This window comes from Camellia sinensis, chromosome 6 (genome assembly GCF_055761805.1).
Source record: "Camellia sinensis isolate YWXY chromosome 6, ASM5576180v1, whole genome shotgun sequence".
Lineage (NCBI taxonomy): Eukaryota > Viridiplantae > Streptophyta > Magnoliopsida > Ericales > Theaceae > Camellia > Camellia sinensis.
The window spans coordinates 195355446-195375822 of NC_138966.1; the positions used below are offsets into that span (position 1 = coordinate 195355446).

The 20377-nt window shown below is 35.5% G+C and overlaps 1 protein-coding gene across 2 annotated transcripts; it reads left to right on the forward strand.

Moving 5' to 3' along the window:
* Positions 1 to 6751: 6751 nt before the first annotated feature.
* LOC114295735 (cysteine-tryptophan domain-containing zinc finger protein 3) lies at positions 6752 to 18038 on the forward strand. Of its 2 annotated transcripts, none has more exons than XM_028240042.2 (11): positions 6752 to 7334; positions 8337 to 8409; positions 8508 to 8641; positions 8764 to 9162; positions 9273 to 10681; positions 10917 to 11362; positions 11456 to 13419; positions 13536 to 13693; positions 15929 to 16089; positions 17109 to 17263; positions 17809 to 18038. In XM_028240042.2, exons 1-11 carry the CDS (start codon positions 7248 to 7250, stop codon positions 18025 to 18027), a joined length of 5205 nt encoding a protein of 1734 aa, XP_028095843.2. In that variant the 5' UTR covers positions 6752 to 7247; the 3' UTR covers positions 18028 to 18038. The 2 variants fall into 2 exon arrangements, with proteins under 2 accessions (XP_028095843.2, XP_082731921.1); XM_082875795.1 differs by lacking the exon at positions 6752 to 7334 and adding an exon at positions 7749 to 7894.
* Positions 18039 to 20377: the final 2339 nt, after the last annotated feature.

Below are 20377 nucleotides of genomic sequence, written 5' to 3' on the forward strand. Positions count from 1 at the left end.
ATCCCTCTTTTTATAGTTGCTACCTTTCATTTATTTCTGTTGGGATATATCTTCTTATTGGAGTTTGAGACCCAATTGGTATATTAAAAGAGTTTGGTTTGGTTTAGGTATAATATATTTTATATATTATATCTGACTTTTGGAATCCTAATAGGTATTTGATAGTCAATTTGATAATAGTTAGGATTTTTATATCAAAGCTTAAGAGTTAACCCCATATATATATATATATATATATATTGTTTATTCTTCACAAAGTACTGGACGACTGCTACAAACTTTTCACCTTTTCCGAAGTACTGTGCGGCTGGTTTGTGTGAGTACGCATTGGGTTTATTTCGACATCGTGTGAATTGATTTGGTTTGTTATTCTTGGGTCTTCTGCAATTCTGGTTTCGAAGATTTTTGTTCATTTATTTGGTGAGGTCTTTTCTCTTGTTTATTTGTTGATTATTTCGAATTCACGTAAGGGTGGCTTGTGAGACCATTCGTGTCTCATTTGTAATCGTTTAGAAACTATTTGGCTGCTAGTGGAATCGAATTTCAATCTCGTTGACGTACCTCACATTGAGAGAACCACATAAAAATTATTGTGTTGCTTTTTGATTTAATTTTTTCGCATTAGTTTTTTATTCCCACTGATTGATTTACTTGTGGAAAGTCTTATATTTTTCCTAACAACTGGTATCAAATGTTACGGTTTATTTGGATTTATTTATTTGTGTAAATCAATTTAGGGGAATGTGGGTCGTATGTCTAACTTCAATTAAAGCAATTTAGTAACTTGGAAAACTAAAATGGATAACCTATTATTTTGTAAAGATTTGTATGGACCCATTGAGGGTGACAGTAGCAAACCTAATGATATGAAAGATGATGAACGAAATAGGCTTAATCGAAAAGCTGTTGGTGTTATCCGTCAATGGATTGATGACAGTGTGTTTCATCATGTTGCTGCTGAAACTTCAGCACATGATTTATGGAAAAAAATTAGAAGGCCTTTATGATAGAAAATCACCCACAAATAAAGGTTTTCTGTTTCGTAAGTTGGTTAATTTAAAATATAAAGAGGGCAGCCCTATTCCGGAACATCTAAATGAAATAAAGAGTATTGTTAACCAACTTGCTTCTATGAAAATTGTTTTTGATGATGAGTTGCAAGCTTTGATGCGTACTTAGTTTTTTACCCGAAAGTTAGGAGACTTTGGTTGTGACAGTTAGTAATTCGGCGCCCGATGGAGTTGTCACAATGGGTCAAGTCACTAGTAGCTTGTTAAATGAAGAAACTAGAAGAAAATCAGCGGGTTCCTCTCATTCAGAGGCATTTGTTGTGAGAGGCCGAAGCAAAACAAGGGAGAGGAGTAAAACTCCTTATGATCGTGATCAAAGCCGTGACAAATCAAAAGATGGTTATTTTTCAAATAATGACTTTGAGTGCTATTATTGCCATGAGAAATGGCACATGAAGCGAGAATGCCTAAAACTCAAGAACAAAGAGAAAAGACGTGACAAAAGTGTGGATAAGAAGCAAGAAGACACAATGGCAGTTACTACCAATGGTGATCTCATGGCCGTTTGTGAAGATGATTGTATCAATTTTGTGGCCCAAGAGAGCAATTGGGTGATTGATTCCGGTGTTTTTTTTTCATGTGACTTATTGAGTTGATTTTTTCACTACCTACACCAAAGGAGATTATGGTTCTATTCAAATGGGTAATGAAGGTTTGTCCAAGATCATTAGCATGGGTGATGTTTGCTTAGAAACAAATTTGGGCTGCAAGTTGTTGCTTAAAGATGTGAGGCATGTTCTCGACATTCGCCTCAATTTGATCTCTATTGGGAAGCTAGATAATGAAGGCTTCAACAACAAATTTGGTGATGGAATATGGAAGCTCACAAAGGGTTCTTTGGTGGCGACTAAGTGCAAGAAGACTTATACACTTTATTCGATGCAAGGAAAAATTTGTAAAAGTGTTGTCAATGCACTTGAAGATGATACTTCTATCGAATTGTGGTACGAGCGGCTTGGCTATATGAGTGAAAAGGGGCTACAAGTTTTGTTCAAGAAAGAGCTTCTACCCAGTTTGAAAAGTACATATCTTAAAACTTGTGTTCATTGTTTTGTGGGTAAACAACATAGAGTTTTTTTTCATAAAAATTTTGCTTCTAAAAAAGAAAATGTTTTGGAGTTGATTCATTCGGATGCTTGTGGTCCTTTAAAAGTTAGAACACATAGTGGTGCACTTTATTTTGTTACTTCCATTGATGATTATTCAAGGAAAGTTTAGGCTTTTCTACTAAAAGCTAAAGATCAAGTTCTAGAAGTATTTAAGCATTTTTAGGCCATGGTTGAAAGAGAAACAGAGCAAAAATTAAAGTGCATCCGATCAGACAATGGTGGTGAATACATTGGGCCATTTGATGAGTATTGTCACAGCTAAGGTATTCGGCACCAAAAGACAGTTAAGAAGACTCCTCAACAAAATGGCGTTGCCGAGAAAATGAACTGCACCATTATGGAAAGAACAAGGTTTTGCTTTCACAAGCTAAATTGCCAAGATCTTTTTGGGGTGAGGCAATGAAGACAGCGGTTGACGTGATCAATTTGTCTCCTTCTTATTCTTTGAATGGTGATGTTCCAGAAATAGTTTGGACTGACAAAGATGTGTCTTATAAGCACTTGAGAGTGTTTGGTTGCCGAACTTTTGTTCACATTCCAAAGAATGAGAAGCCCAAGCTTAATAGTAAGTCAAGACAATGTATTTTTCTTGGCTATGGGCATGATGAATTTAGGTATGGATTATGGGATCCGGTCGACAAGAAAGTCATTCGAAGTCGTAATGTTGTGTTATTTGACGACCAAACAATTGAAGACTTTGGTAAAGGTGATCAACCGGAGCAAAAAACTAGTGATTTCATTGATATGGATCCATCTCCTTCATCCTCAGTTGATGATGAAAATGAGAGAGATGTGCAGCAACCTATTGAAGATGTAGAGGATGATGTTAATCCTAATGAAGTTGAGTCGGAAGTTGAGGAAGAACATCCATCTCAAGAATCGTCACTACAACTTGAGTTGAGAAAATCTACAAGGGACCGACAACCTTCGAGAAAGTATCCTCCTAATGAGTTTGTGCTGATTTCTGATCAAGGGGAGCCTGAGAGCTACCGAGAAGCAATTGAGCATGCAAAGAAAGGTGATTGGAAAAAGGCCATGGAAGAAGAGATGAATTCCTTACTTGAAAATCACACCTATGATTTAGTGAAGTTGCCTAAGGGGAGGAAAATTTTGAAAAATAAGTGGGCCTTCAAATTGAAGAATGTGGGTGTTTGGTAGAACTTTTTTTCAACTTAAATCAGTTTTTTTGCTTAAATTAAGCTATATTGGTGTGTTTGGTACAACTTATGAGGATAGATTATGGCTTAATTTAAGCCAAATTTCGGCTTAAATGGAAAGTTGTTGATGGCAAGAATATGAGGTACAAGGCACGTCTTGTTGTGAAAGGCTTTGGGCAAAAAAAGGGTATTGATTTTGATGAGATTCTCTCGCCGGTTGTGAAGATGTCTTATATTCGGGTTGTACTTGGCATGGCTATAAGTATGAACCTTAAAGTTGAACAACTTGATGTAAAAACCGCATTTCTTTATGGTGACCTTGAAGAAGAAATTTACATGGAGCAACTAGAAGGTTTTATGGAAAAAGGGAAAGAGAAATTTGTTTGCAAATTGAAGAAAAGTTTGTATGGTCTCAAGCAAACTCCGCGGCAATGGTACAAAAAAAATGACTATTTCATGATGAATAATGGTTTTTCTAAAACCACTTCGGACCATTGTGTGTTTGTGAAAAATTTTCCGGATGATAAATTTATTATTCTTTTGTTTTATGTTGATGACATGTTAATTGTGGGTCAAGATTACACCATGATAAACAAGTTGAAATTGGAGTTCAACAAGTCTTTTGCTATGAAAGATTTGGGGCTGGCAAAGCAAATTCTTGGTATGAAGATTGTTCGTGATCGCAAAGAGGGGCTGATTTAGTTGTCTCCAGAAAGCTACATTGAGAAGGTTTTTAAGAGATTTAATATGGATAAAGCAAAGTCGGTTGGTTGTCCACTTGCGAGTCACTTCAAGTTTAGTTTGAATCAATGTCCTACAAGTGAGAAAGACAGGGAAGATATGCAGAAAATTTCTTATGCTTCAACAGTTGGTTCTTTAATGTACGCCATGGTTTGTACAAGGCCGGATATTGCTCACGCCGTTGGTGTGATGAGCCGGTTTCTCTCTAATCCGGATAAAGAACATTGGGCAACGGTAAAATGGATTCTAAGGTATCTTCGAGGGACTTCAAAGGTGTGTTTATGTTTTGGGGATGGTAAGCCGATGCTTGATGGATTCACAGATTCTGACATGCCGGTGATGTTGATTCTAGAAAATCTACTTCGGCGTATTTAATGACTTTTGCAGGGGGAGCTGTGGCATGACAATCTAAATTACAAAAATGTGTTGTTCTCTCAACTACCGAAGCTGAATTTATTGCCATTACGGAAACTTGCAAAAAAGAGTTATGGTTGAAGAATTTTTGCAAGAGTTGGGTTTCAAGCAAGAAAAATATGTGCTTTATTGTGATAGTCAAAGTGCTATTCACTTGAGTAAAAATTTTACTTTTCATTCGAGATCGAAACACATTGATGTGAGATACCATTGGATTCGTGATGTGTTAGATTCGAAATTGTTACAACTCGAAAAGGTTCACACGGATGATAATATTTCGGATATGTTGACTAAGACTTTGTCGAGGGATAAACATTTAAAGTGTCGAACTTTGGCGGGTATGGTTGATGTCTCCAGCTACGTCAATAGGGGGAAAATTGTTGGGATATATCTCCTTATTGGAGTTTGAGACCCAATTATTTTATTAAAAGAGTTTGGTTTAGTTTGGGTATAATATATTTTATATATTATATCTGACTTTTGGAATCCTAATAAGTATTTGATAGTAAACAGTTAGGATTTTTATATCAAAGCCCAAGACCTAACCCCATATATATATATATTTTTTATTCTTCACAAAGTACTGGACGACTGCTACAAGTTTTTCACATTTTCCGAAGTACTGTGCGGCTAGTTTGTGTGTGTATGCGTTGGGTTTATTTCGGCAGCGTGTGGATTGATTTGGTTAGTTATTTTTGGGTCTTCTTCAACTCTGGTTTTGAAGACTTTTGTTCATTTATTTGGTGAGATCTTTCCTCTTGTTTATTTATAATTATTTGGAATTCACGTAAGGGTGGCTTGTGAGACCATCCGTATCTCATTTGTAATCGTTTGGAAACTATTTGGTTGCTAGTGGAATTAGATTTCAATCCCGTGGACGTACCTCACATTGAGGGAACCGCGTAAAAATTCTTGTGTTGCTTTTTGATTTAATTTTTCCGCATTAATTTCTTATTCCCACTGATTAATTTCCTTGTGAAAAATCCTTATATTTTCCCTAACAATTTCTACAATCTTTTACAACTCATTTCTCTTGGTACATTCATCTCTTGCAGATTCTATTGTTTGGTAGTTCTTTAGCTAGTCCGCTGTCTCTTTCTCTGACTTTTTTTCTTACAATTCCACCCCCTCATCACCTATAACAACTTTGTTTTATCGCGACATATCTCTCTATCTCACCTTACACTCCAATTCATCCCTCACACACCTGCAAGTATTACACTTTCCCCACAAAATGATATCTTTTCCACTGTCATTACTTTACAAAAAAATGTAAGCCACTACTTTGTTAATCTTTAAAATCTTAACTTGTTACCTTTTAAATCATAAATGTTAGAGAGATATCTAGATACAAATTCTATGGCAAAAACAAAAAAACATAGGAATAAAGATGAAACTAACTATTTGCTATAAAAAAAAGACTATGATTTAAAAATAAAAATAAAAATAAAAATTATCCTTCCCACCCTAATATACGGCATGCCTCACCTCGCCACACGGGTATTTTCAACTTAATAAGAAAACAAGAAAATGATGAGATTTAGTTTCCCACGTTTTATATCACTTCCACGCCAATTTTATTGTCTAAATACACTTATATGTATATATTTATATATTAATTTGTTAAATAAAATTAAACTAAAACACATAAATATTAACATTTCTCTAATTTGATAAATTTGATTGTTATCGTTAAGTAGTCATTGTATTTCATATAATATATTATTTTGTAAGTGTTGTCCATTATAAGGTTGACTAGTTAGTCTTCCACCTCTCACGTGTCTTGCTCCCCTTATTCTTGTATTTTAAATCTCTTTGGCTTTTCTCAACTTCTTGCTTTTGCTTTGGTCACATATTTTTTTTTCTCAAACCCTTTCATACATTACAAAAAAATGTCATCAATTAATGTTGACCAGTTATCCTATCACCTCTACATTCTTACCTTATGTCATTATCTTATAATCTCTTTGAGTCTCTTACATTTACTCTTACTCTTACTTCGAGCACTTTATTTTTTTTAAATCTAATTTATCTTGTAAAAAAAAAAAAAAACCGAACAAACAAACAAACAAACGGGGATATAAGATCCCACAAATTCATCCCGATGTAATCTATTATAACAAATGCATTATAATTGACCTGCAATATTACTATTTTTAATATTAATAGTAATAATAATATTAATAGTAATAATAATTAATATTATATTATATTATATTTAATTGTTAGGACAAAAGTGAAAACAAAAAAGACATACAACAAAGGAAAACTAATTAAACAAATACACGGAAAGAAAAAAACACAAGCTTTTCTCTGCTGTGCATGTATATACACACATCCATCGAACAACCCCACATCGTACCATTCGAATCGATTCCGCTGGCGATCAAGCGCGGCTCTGAAGAAGGGATTGAGGGTTTCTGAGTTCTGAGTTCGATTGTTACAATCAAAGGCTCCCAATACTCAGATTCATTCTACTTCGGTGAATATATATATATATATATGTATCAAATTATTGTATTAATGATGATCAAGTAGGTTCAATGAGGGTTTGTGATTACGCTCGATTAAGTCGGTTTCAGAGGAATTGGTATCTGGGTTTCTGTGGGTTTTTGAATTGTTTTGTTGGGTCGAGAAGTTATTTGCGATAGGAGTGTGATATGTTGGACTTTAGGGAAGGTGTTTTTTTGGGGTAGGGTTAGGGTTTTTGGGGCTAGAGTTAGGGTTAGGGTTTGTTGGTGTTCTGGAGGGTTGATATGGAAGATACAGAGCTTGAAGAGGGCGAAGCTTGCTACTACAAGGACGATACAAGCGTTGACCCTGACATAGCTCTCTCTTACCTTGTAAGAGTTCAATTCTGTTCTTACTGTAATTCGGTTCAACTTTTCTTTAGTTGGTTGATCAATTAGGGTTGGAAGTCTTTTTCTTCAGACTATAAAACTTAATTGGACTGCACAATTTGATGATGCTAATAAGTGGTTTTAAGGTATAATCTATCCATGAATGGTGTTTTTATGTAACTTATTGATCACAACCCCTGAGAGAAGAGAATACATCATTTTTGAATATGAACTTGTGGAATGTACCTTAGTTGGCTTTAGATGCACTATTGTGGTGTTTGATATGGATTTTGTTCAGCTAATAAAAGAAAGAAGAGGAAAACAAAGAAGAAAAAGAAAAAGGTCCAACTACATTAAAATTTGGGTAAAATACACATCCAGTCGAAACTAAATACACAAGTGGTTTATTTTTGTCAGAATATGGAAGGGAATTTGGAGAAGTGGATAAATCAAATTGCAATCCAGCCTTACAGGTGCTAACTTTACTGTCACTAGCATCTTGGCTCATGCCGATGTGTGCACAATTAAACGGTTGAAACGGTCGGCAGTTTTTTTTTCTGAACGTGAGTTAGGTTTGATGTTACATGTTTACCTTCTTTTTTTTTTCTCCTGGTTGAATAACAACACACATAGGAGTTATTATATGCGGACTCCTAATTCTCTTGCTTTAGCGCAAAAGTAAGGCAGGGAAGTACAGATAGCAGGTGTTTTTTTGGAATAAAATAGGGTGATAACAGACATTATCACCAAGTAGAGTGTTCACTTATATAATATAATAGATAATAAATACAATAAATTGTTGTTGTTATTATTATTACTATTATTCTTTTTGGGGTTGTTTAGTGTATTATGATAGGTCACAGTTACTCGTACTCTTCATGATTCTGCCTTGAAGTATGTTCTATTTAAAGATTTAGTTTTTTTTATTTTTTTTTAATTATTTTTTATCTCAAAATTTTTTTTGGTTATAAAATAATTTTTTTTTTCTTCTTCTATTTGTTGAAGGATGAGAAGCTTCACAGTGTGTTGGGGCATTTTCAGAAAGATTTTGAGGGCGGGGTTTCTGCAGAGAATTTGGGTAAGTTACCCAGCAATGGAACTTTTAAGATCATGAAGAAAAGCATAACTGCTTTTCCCTTCTCCAAAATGATGGCTTGGAATTACTTATTTTGTCAGGGGCGAAATTCGGTGGGTATGGTTCATTTTTACCCACTTATCAGCGTTCTCCCTCAGTTCGGCCTCAGTCAAAGACTCCACTGAGAGTTCAGAATTTCAGCTCACCAAGATCTCCTGATGTCTTGCCCATCGAGGTATTTAAAAAAGTTTCCTTATTATTATTTGTTGAATTGGTAGGAACAAGAAACATTTGGCTGACTGTTCAGCTTGGGAAATTTTAGTTTACATGAGTAATGCGGGTTGTGTTACTATACAGCGTGCTCCCCAGAATTCTACAGCTCCCTCAGATGCTGCTCAATCTCTAAGGCTTAACACTGCTTCCTGCAGTTTGAACAAATTGCATACTGCAAGGGCCTCATCAGGGGATATTTCAGCCAAACAAAATTCGTGCTTGCCTTCTGCTGTAGTTATTGAAAAGTTCCCTATGAAACATGAACCTGTTTCGATTAAGCCAGTTAATCCAACTGACCAGAGAACACTGAAGGTTCGAATCAAAGTGGGTTCTGATAACAGAGCAAGGAAAAATGCTGCAATCTATAGTGGCCTTGGGCTTATTTCTCCATCATCGTCAATGGGGAACAGTCCTGATGAGAGCGGTGGGATGTCATCTGAATGCCAAGAGAACGTGGATGAATCTCTTCACAGCATACTTCAGGTAAATTTTATTTCTTCATTTTTCTTACAGAATACTTCATTTATGGAATGGACCTATAAGAACATGGTTGAACTTGCATTTGTTGGTTCTCTTTTCATGTCGTGGAACAGAGTATGACATCTTTTCCAGTCCCTGGTGGCTTTCTTTTATCACCTCTCCATGAGAGTTTACTTTGCTTGGCAAGAAAGGAAAAACTTTCACAAAACAGTAAGCCTGTTGCTGCCATCAAGAGTGGGCAAGAGCATGCTGTTGCGTTAGCAGATGATTCAGCTTCCTTGATGGGGGATAGTAAAGTGCCAAAAGACAAGAAAGCAAAGATAGTGGAGAAGAGTGACAATTTGATAGTGTTGAAGCAAAAACTTGGTATGGATTTTGATGATAAAAGAACTACTATTGTGAAGCGCGAAGTTGATATTGAAGTGCGAAATGTGGAAAATGAGTCCCTGGACCAGAAAGGGTGTTTCTCTAATGACACAAAACCCAAGCGTATTTCAAATTCAGTATGCAATGTTGTGGACAGTGTGAAAGGTGCTGCCATGGCACCTGGGATTCCTAGGGAAGCTGGGAGAAACATATCATTGAAGAAGAGGGAAGTGACTAAGGATGGGATGGAAGACAGATTATCAACTGGGCTAGTTAAGGAGTCCGAGTCATTATCTGATCAAAAGGGTGGTAAGTATGAAAAGGCAGAATTGAGGACTAGGAGTAGTTCAATGGAGAAGATTTGTGAAAGCAGATTAAAAAATTATCATAGGAACGTTTCAGCCGATCTTAGAGAAGATGTCCAGAGCAAAGGAAACAAAGTTTCTGACCCATCGAAAGCTGACACTGATGTTTCTAAGTGCAGGAGAGATCATAATGTTGGGGCAATGGATCATTCCAGTTACAAGGTTGGTCAGACAACTACATATCATGGACAGGTTGAAGCTAAAATGCCTCATGGCATGGTAAAGTTTTCATTTGAGGGCAAAAATAAGTCGAAGGGAAGCCACAGTAATGGTAAGTCGGCTTCTGAAGCTGATGAAAGCTTGATGACCAGAGCATATGAAGTGCCAAAAGAGAAGAAGAAAGCTGCTAAAATGCACAATTCAAAGTCACAGAAGGATATTCAAGATGGCCATGATAACCGTAAAGATCTACTGCCCAAAACAAGAGTAGAACAGATGAATAACCAAATAAATTCATTGGAGAGGCCATTTGGTGATAAGCCAAAGAGATCTAACCCTGAGGCTGTTGAGAAAGAACAATGTACATCATTGGATAAATTGAAGGAGATATCTACTTGTAAAAAGGTTGATACCCAGTTGACATCTGAAACTTGTTTGAAAGAGGCTGCAAATGATGTCCATCCTTCTGCTAAAGGAGTTACTTCTGAGATGGAACCGACTTCAGTGCCTCTTGTAGTTATAGAAGAAAATTGGGTCTTATGTGATCGTTGTCATAAGTGGCGCCTTCTACCAGATGGTACCAAGCCAGACCAACTTCCCGAAAATTGGTTGTGTAGCATGCTTAACTGGCTGTAAGTTTATTTTGCTAGCACTTGAAATATTAGAATGACAAGCTAGTTTATCCGGTTGAATAGATTAATTGTGTTATGCAAGACTTTTGCTGATAATAATTTATTGTATTTTTGCATTGCTCTCTATTGTGCATAATGTACACAGGCACAGTGTCTTTAATTTTACGTACAGACATATACACCAATGGCACCTTTGAAGCCTGAACCTTTTACTTATTATAAATGTTCTTCACAGGCCTGGAATGAACCGTTGTGATATCAGTGAAGAAGAGACAACAAAAGCTCTCTATGCATTATACCAACTTCCGCTTCCTGAGAGTCAGAATAACCTTGAGAAGCATGCTGATAGAACTGCAGCTGGAGCATCTTCAGCTGATGCCTTGCATTTGAACCAGAACCATCTGAACCTTAGTTCCCATGGCCTGCTTAATCCACGAAAGAAGAAACAGGGATCAAAAGGAACACCTTGCGCAGCCAGTAATGGTGTTCCAATTCAGATTTCAGGCTCTACTAAAAACATTCAAGAGGAGATGGTGAAATGCAGAAGCTTAAATGACATGAAGCAGCCCATTTCGGAGTCCAATTTAATGAACAACTGTAGTGTTGAGCATTTGAGCAAGTCTCGCATTATCCCTATGGAAAGAAATACTCATAAACAGAAAGAAAAGCATGTAAATAGTGGTAAGGAAGAGATAACATATATATTCTTAATTCCTACCTGCTTATTTATGTGAAATATGTAATGCATTTGTCTGATGGAACATATATTTGCAGGTGATGCCAAGCAAAAAAGGCTGAAAAGCAAGAGAGAAGCTGACCAGTATGTGTATGGGACTACAAAGAAAATTAAGGCTGATGTTGCATTTGGTATCAATAAGTATGGCACTACCGAACCTACTGGGAACATTGATAAGGTAGGTCGTGGTTTGCCAACTATGGCAGCTGTTAGGAGCACGGAGAAACACAATGGACATTTTTACTCCAAGGATGCAGAGTCTGACTGGAAGGAAAAGGTTCAAATTTCTGCAAAGAAACGGGAAGAATGCACTTCAATATCACTTCACACTGGGTCGTTGGATATGAAAAAGTATGATGAAAGAGAATTATCTCTGAAGAAGAGGAAATTAAAGGATTGGCAGGAAAGTCAGAATTATGTAGAGGCATCACGAGACAATGGTAATCATCTAACTGAGAGCAAGGTCTTTGTAAAGGAGGAGTCTAGTGATAGTGAATTCAGGAAGGCAAAGAAATTAAAGGTGTCTAGGACAGAGGGGAAGCAGTCCAGTACAAGCAAGGGTGAAGATAGATTAAAAAGAGAAAATAAGGTGACCGAAACCTTCTTGTCGTCTGGTAATAGAGAAAATCCAGTTCATGGTTGGGTAGAGGCCGGGAATATTGTGAAGGATCAACAGCCAAGGAAACACAAAACAAAAATTGCATCTAAACCAGCCTCTGATGTTGTGGATTCATTGAAAAGGGATTTGGGATCTGAACAATTTTCAAGGGCGGCCACTTCAAGCTCTTCAAAGGTCTCAGATTCTCGTAAAAGTAGGGTCCTCATACCTGAAGTGAAAGGCTCACCTGTAGAATCAGTTTCCTCATCTCCCATGCGGACTTCCAATTTAGACAAGCTTTCACCTGCAAGAAGGCACATCTTAGGGAAAGATGCTGGAAGGAATGGTGATTTTCCTGTGATGGATAGCCCAAGAAAATCCAATGGGGATGGCAACATTGAGAGCAATCGATATTGGGAAGCAAGGAGAGAAGTCTTTGGTGTCCCTCATTCAGAGCCTCTGGAATTTCCCGTGCTAGATTTTCAGGACAACAATAGTCAAAAGTTTGGTGGCAAATTTAAATCAAGGGTCAAATCTCCTTCTGAGTTTCAGAATGGCCATTTAGTTAGGAGTGATGCTAATAACGTGGAGAACCCATGTGCAGGTGATCTGCATGCTTCGGACCATTGCAACAATGAGAATAGATTGAACAAGAATCATTATCATGATAATCCAGAAAAATCCGGAAAGCGTTCCTCTCTGCTGTCCAAGGACAATGATAGAATTTCCATGAACAATTTTGAAAGGGTTAAGTCAAAGGTATCTGATCCACCTTGTGAGATGGATGCATTGAATCCAAAGCAGAGCCTGAGGGATGGGGTAGAGATTGGCTCATGCCATGTTGCACCACCGCCTGAAGAACCGAGTCATTTAAAATGCAGGATTAAACCCATCAAGGATGACAAGAGTGTTGGTACCAAGGGTTCTGGAAAATGGGAAAGTGACAATGGAAGAGAGAATCAATTGGAATTCGTGGAGCATAATAGTTCAGCTGTGAAATTTGGTGCCCATTCCCTCAAAGATAGCAGGGTAACTAAGATTACCCCACAGCAGAACCTGATTCAGGATTTTGAGGGTGAAGTACAGAAAAGTGATCCCACCCAAGTGGAATCAAGGGGAGGGAATTCACAAGCTTTCCTGTGTCATGCAGGTAAACAAGACCCACCAGCTCATGTTCCCCATTCAGCACCTAGATCGCTGAAAGGAAGTGCTTTTGATGTAATTCCAGTTGATTCTTCTGGTCATGGTGACTTATCAGAGGTGTTAAAACAACCAAAAAATGCTGTTAACCACCTGGGACATCCTGTGCCTAACCGGCGTGCGGTCAGGGATGCCTCCAGTCAGGTTGCTAGTAATGTTTTGAAAGAAGCTGAAGATCTCAGAGACAATGCTGATCGTTATAAGGTTCTTCTAGATTGCTTTTTAACTTGCCTATTTTTCTTTTTGATTGGAAGATTGATATGCAGGTTTTACCTTTCTTTTTTTTCTTACTGTTGGTATGATTTAATTTTCTTTTGTAGGGTTTTGGGTTTGGTTTTGAATGTAACTTGACATACTTCCTAGCTGCCTTGAAGTTTCTTCATGGTGCTTCCCTTCTTGAAACCTGCAACGGTGTTAGTAGTAAACATGGAGAGATGTCTCAAATGCAAATCTATAGTAATGCTGCCAAACTTTGCGAGTAAGTAGAGTTTTTGCCTCTGCCAAATTTAGGGAATGTAATTATTGTCAATATATCATCTCAGTCTTAAAGAGGACATCTTTCTTATTGGCTCAACTTGTATATTAATACTAAACTGCATAGTTTTGTGTGTAGCATTTTCTGAGCCAAAACTTACCTGAGCAGCTTTCCTGAATCTCTCTCTTTATTGTATTTTATTCTATTTAATATTTATTTATTTATTTATTTTCTTGGGGGGGGGGGGGGGGGGGTGGTTGTGTGCAATTGTGTATTCTGTGAGAAACAATATCAAGCTATGTCTTGGGTGTACCTTTCTGTGAAGTTTTTGGCATAGCAAATATTTTTATTTTTTCAATAGCAGTCTGGAATATCTGATGTTGTATTTCAACAACTATGAAACATCTGTCAGTTTTTCTTCCCTTTCAGCTCTCAGGAAATATTCTTTGATTGATTGCTCTAGAATTTTGGCTTGATAAGCTGTGATATGTTGCTTTATTTTCACCCTTCGAACTAAATAGCTGTTGATATGTTTATACAATGTTAAAATACTGATCAAAATATTTGTTCATATTAGATTAATACTATCAATGTATCAGTGTATTGCCTATTGTACTTTTCAACAAATTAAAAATCAGTTACTTGATCTTTTTGCAATGAGTTCTTATGAATTGACACTTATTCCCAAGGAGCATGGGGCACGGGAAATCCCATGTGGACCAACCCTTGCAAGGCTGAATACTTGGGGATGAACAATGGTGACGTAGTATATATAGGTGTCGCAAAAAACCTCCATTGCGGTGTTGCTTAGTGACTTAGAGAGAGCTTTTGAAATTTCTGAGAAATGATATTTCGATGGGAGGTTTTTATCTAGTGATAAAACCTGATCCTTTCTTGTTTGTGGTTTTCTATACTTGTAATGGTCTTATCTCAAAAGTAATGGTTAAGATCTTGACCAATAAGGAGATAATGTGCTATCTCAATTTCTAGAACATTCCAAAAACACCAATTAATGGAACATGCAAAGCCAAACTTCATTTTTTAATGGATAGATTGAATGTCTCTTAGTGATTCTAGACATGGGTAATGTTTGACACATTGCAATGAAGTATTATGATTCAGATAAAATCGATGAAACGGAAGAGATCCAAATGAATGGAAAGGAAAAAACAAAGGATGAAACACTTCCACTTTAACGAGACATGCTATAAAAATAGCCCAATTTATGAATCTTCTTATTTGGATGGGATGGGAATCAAGAAAATTCGAAGTTAAAAATACTTGAAGATAAAAATATAGACATAGACCTCTTCTAGTTTGAAAAACCTTGTGTAACTCTTCTTTTCAATTATAATTGATGGAATCAACTATTACGGTATGTAAAAAATAATCGATTTGAAAATGTTGTAGGAAATGAAATGTCACAATATTTCTTTTATACATGCCGAAGTCACAGAAAAGAAAGAATATCTTTTATGTTTTGGAAAATGATACAAAGGAAAATGCCGTTTTCCATAACTGAAAAAACTGCTCTGATGAACTTTACAATCATTGGGTTTCAACCAGCAAACCAAAAAGTAATGTGAAAAAGTAGTAAATTTATTAAAAGATTGATACTTAAGATAAACACCAGAAAATATAAGAAGAGATTCGCCCCTGACATAGTTGATGCCTTCTCCTACAAATAAACTCATAGCACCAACTCCATCAAATAAAGGGGGTGAGTGGGAGTATTTAGTGTGGAAGTTGAGAGAGGAACATTGCTATATAAGGAAAGGGGAGATGGGATGGGAAAGTAGGCATTACAAGAATTAATGTTTTACTTAGGATTTATATCTTTAGATTACTAACTTTAAGGTTTATTATAGAATAATGGGGTGAGAAATTTTTGGCAACTGTTGTTGGATAAGATTTTGATTATGGATCTAGATTGATGTCATTATATGGTAGATTTGGTCCTTCTTGATTTCTAGGGATTGGGCTGCTATTTGCCATCCTTAGTGATTGGTTTTCCTTGTTTTCTTTTAGTTTTTTGATGGTTGTTTTTATTTTGTTTTGTCCTTCTTCACTGTATGAGGACTTGTTGTCTACCTTTTCTATTACTTTACTTAATAAATTTCATTGTTGATTTTCAAAAAAAAACAAAAAAATGGTAGATTTGGCATTTCTGATGGTTTATTTATGCATCAGCATACCACCTTTTATTTGTCTTTACCCTGAACTTGGTTAAACTGGCAGAATCTGTGCCCATGAATATGAGAAGCGCCGAGAAATGGCTTCCGCTGCATTGGCCTATAAATGCATGGAGGTAGCATACATGAGGGTGGTTTGTTGCAAAAATGCCAGTACAAATAGAGATCGGCTTGATTTGCAAGCAAGTTTACAAATGGCTCCTCAAGGTATGAATGAAGTTACAGAATGCTTAGATATACATAAACTTTTGTCTTCCTTTAAAGTGGCCTACTCGCTCTCTATTATGTTCATCTTCACTTTCTAACAATTGCCTGACACCATGCACAGGCCAGGGGGTGAATGGGTAGATTTGGTTATATATTTTTCCACTAGTAACCTTTAGTTGTTATTATCAGAGAATCATTGTGGTTTGAGATTCAAACAGAACCAGCATCATTTCATCGTGTTCTGTGCAATATCTGAAATAAGCCCATTTGTTTCCAGCAGCATTTGAAATGCATTAATTAACTTTGCAACTATGGGAAACAACTGGTTCCATATGATACCCCATTTTTTTTGGCCTAGTGATTGAATTTGAGTATAGTAGAAACTGTTAACTTTCTCTGCTTTTTGTGTAATATTGGGAGAAAAGACAATTTTATTTGATTGTTTTGATCATGCAAGTAGAAGATGCAATTGTGTCGTCGGTAACTTTTCTTTGAGGTCATACTAAGGTGTTAAATTTTATCTGCTATTACTAGTATGTTTCGTGCACTTGTAGCTGTGATTATTGTCTAGCCAAAAGGGGGAAAAAGAAAAAAAGAACTGGCCGAATCACTTGAGAATGCTGTATTAGAAATGCTTTTGATATTTTTTATTTTATCTGTTCATATATAGTCTGGTAATGTTAAGAACATCTGCATTATGGTACTACTTGGAGATGTCATTGGTAGGGGTTGGATGCCCTTTGTGGTGTATTCTTTGTTTGTATTCGCATTAGAAACAGTGGATCTGATGTGACATTGAAAAAGACATTCCATAGGCATATTAGTTGGCATACAAATTGCCCTTCATTAATGTTATTGTTTCCCATCTGGGTAACACAAACGTTATACCTTGCTGCCCCCTCTCCTTGATTGCTACATTGAGGATAAGTGTGCATAAAATGCATTTGTGCTTTATATGTTACCTTTAATGAACCACATAATGTTCTTATTGATTTTACACTTCGTGATCATTTGCTTAGGTGAATCTCCTTCATCTTCTGCATCAGATGTTGATAACTTGAACAATCAAGCAATGGTGGATAAGGCTGCTCTTTCTAAAAGCATCGGTGCTCATGCTGGAAACCATGCTATTGTTGCTCACAACCGTCCCAACTTTGTTCGACTGCTCGACTTCGTAAGTAGATTATTATACAATAATTGCCTCATTTATTTGCTCTCATATGAAAACAGAGAAGCACTTACGGTCTGGCATAATTATATATAGTCATGTGTGTCATTCACTCTGAACTTATTATAGGTCTTTATGATGTTAGAAAAGTATACTTAATGAATGGAGGGAAATTTGAGGATATTGGCTTTTGTTCCTTACATCACTTGCATGCAAATGAATTGCACTCTGCAAAAAATGGCCTCAGTTATACCGGAATTACAAGCACCTACTACTGCCTCAGTCGATGACGTTTTTGAAATCTCAGTGAATTGTGATATGATCACAAAGAGGTCCTCAAATATAGATTTTTAGCTTCTAGGGTGTGATTTACGGCTTGTTTTTATATGTGTTTACAAGTGATACTTGTAATTAATATGATGGGTGGTCAGACCATGAGATAATTTATTAACCTAAATTGGTTTTGTTGTGCACATTCTGTTCTTTGTAACCATGCTTCTTCATGGAATGTCAGAAGAATGAACATTTCATCATTTAATTGTTTTTTGCAGACAAAGGATGTAAATTCTGCAATGGACGCCTCCAGGAAATCCCAGGATGCTTTTGCAGCTGCTAATGTAATTCTGGAAGAGGCTCAGAATAGGGAGGTCATTATTTCCATTAAGAGGGTCATTGATTTCAGTTTCCAAGATATAGAGGAACTAATATCTTTAGTGCGGCTTGCAATTGAGGCCATCAGTCGCCATGGTTTCACTGGCAATAAGGATTAACGCTGTGTTTGGTTGGGAGATTTGAGGAGGGATTTGGAAAGGGAAAGGGAAAATTTAGGTGAAATGTGAATAAAATATACATACATTTCACATAGTTTCACACACATTTTTCCTTTTCCTTTCTAAATTCCTCTTCAAATCTCCCAACCAAACACAGCATAAGTGAACCTTGTACATAGCTCGCTTCTCTGTTTTTATATTGCCAGTGATCAGGCATGAAGATAAGGGGAAAAAGATTGGGTGTTGCACTTGGAATCATTTGAAGAGACCGGACAATAACAGCTCATATCTTTGTGTACATGTGTACAAAATGAGATTGATTTGCAATTTTTGTAATTTAGTAGTGAATTTTCCAGGTTTTTTTTTTTTTAAATTTTATTATGTGACGAGCATAACATGCTCGCCCTTGCTTCGTGTGGGGGTAGGGGGAAGGGGCGCATATATACAGTTTAGTTGTTCGGCAAGAAGACTTGGAGGTGGTTATGTGAGAGTGCAGTTTGAAGTTTTTAGGCAATCCGTTGATTCAGAGCTGGAAAAAGATAATATTACAGAGATTGGGCACCTGTTTAGTCAACATATTTGAGGATGTTCGAGTTCTAATGTAGTTATTGCTGGTCCGTTCAAATGAAGGACTTCATGCATGCTTTGTTGCCCTCTATTTTTGTTCATTTTTTAATGGAATAGAAAAGTTGAGTTCATGGGGGAAGTTCCCTTTGTATATATTTCAAGTATTATAAACTGTTGCTGCCTAATTATTCTTTAAAGAAATTATATTTGTTAATTGTAAAAATTATTATATTGAATTAAAAAAATCATAAATCACAATAATAAAATTACCAGTAAGTTCTTTCTATTTAATAAATCATATATCAAATATCAATATTAATAAATAAGCTCTTTCTATTTTATATATTGTTATAAAAAATTTCAATTATTCATAAAAGTATATTTTATTTTTCTCATTAAAATATGAACAAAAATTTTCATAAATAATTTATTTTATATAAAATTTTATAGTAAAACTGTTTTTAATTGTTGAAATTAAATAAATTTTCATATATAAAAGTATAAATATAAGATTCATCAACTATTTCATGCATGGAGAAATATATAAATTTGTCATGGCATTATTTTTATAACCTTTTGAAATTTTAATAGAATTTATCCCTTTTAGATTGTTTATATTAAAAAAAAAATAAAAAATAAAAATCAAAACAAAAAATGCTGCATTTTATATTATAATTGTTTCGATCCATTTGTTATTTATGATTTTTTAATATAATAATAATAATTTTTACAATTAAAAATTTTAATTTTAATTAAGTTAAAATTATTTATAAAATTATTGTTCATATTAAAAGAAAAAAATAAAATTGAGATAAAATATACAGTTATGGAAGAATAAACTTTTTGAGAACTGACAAATAAGACTTAGTTATTCATATTGAAACTTAATAGGAATCAATAATAATCTTGAGAGTAAAATAAGACTTATTGGTATTTTTTTCTTCTGTACCATCCTTAATGTCATTTTTATTTTTTTGGTTCGTCTTTATTTTCAACAGAGATTTAAAGCATATGCATCTATCACCAGATGTTTGAGAACTCAATATTTGAGGACATATAAAATTATAATTGTATTTTGTTTTTGGGTATGTCGGAGACCGTTGGTCTAGAGAGTGACCTCTAATGGGTACAAGAGTTGTGATTGACTGCGCTAGCCCGAGATGGTTGCTCTTACAGTTGTTTGATGGCATAGAGTGCTTGTCTTACAACATGAAGATTTATGCTTAAATGGTATGGGTTTCAACTTACCTAAACTTAGAGTTCCAACCCCAATTTTGGTGGACTTATAGAGAAAATTACAGGTTCAAGAATGGAAAGCCTGAATGAAAAAAGGGGAAGTGGTTCATTAATTTTTTCACGAGAAAAACGAAAGGGAGATAGTGAGACGGTTAGGATTTTTATAGTTGACGGTTAAAATTTTTGTAGTTGACACGATTGAGCTCTTCCAATTTTGAGTCAGCCGTTAGGATTCTTCCAATTTCCTCCTTGTAGTTGGAATTCGAAGCAAAAATTTAAAATGACTATTATGTTCGTGTAAAAAATTAAAAAAATAAACACATCATACGAAATGTTCGACAAGTAGACATGTCATATGTGTGTCAATTGTGTATCTATATCTGACACGTGTTATCTATCTATACTATTATTAAAAATGAACAACTCAATTGGTGTTTAAACTCTTAGTGACTTCTCCTTACATCACATGTACTCATTTTTCTATTTAAAATATAAATATAAAAATAAAAATAAAAATAAAAATAAAAATTAGATAATTGACAAGACA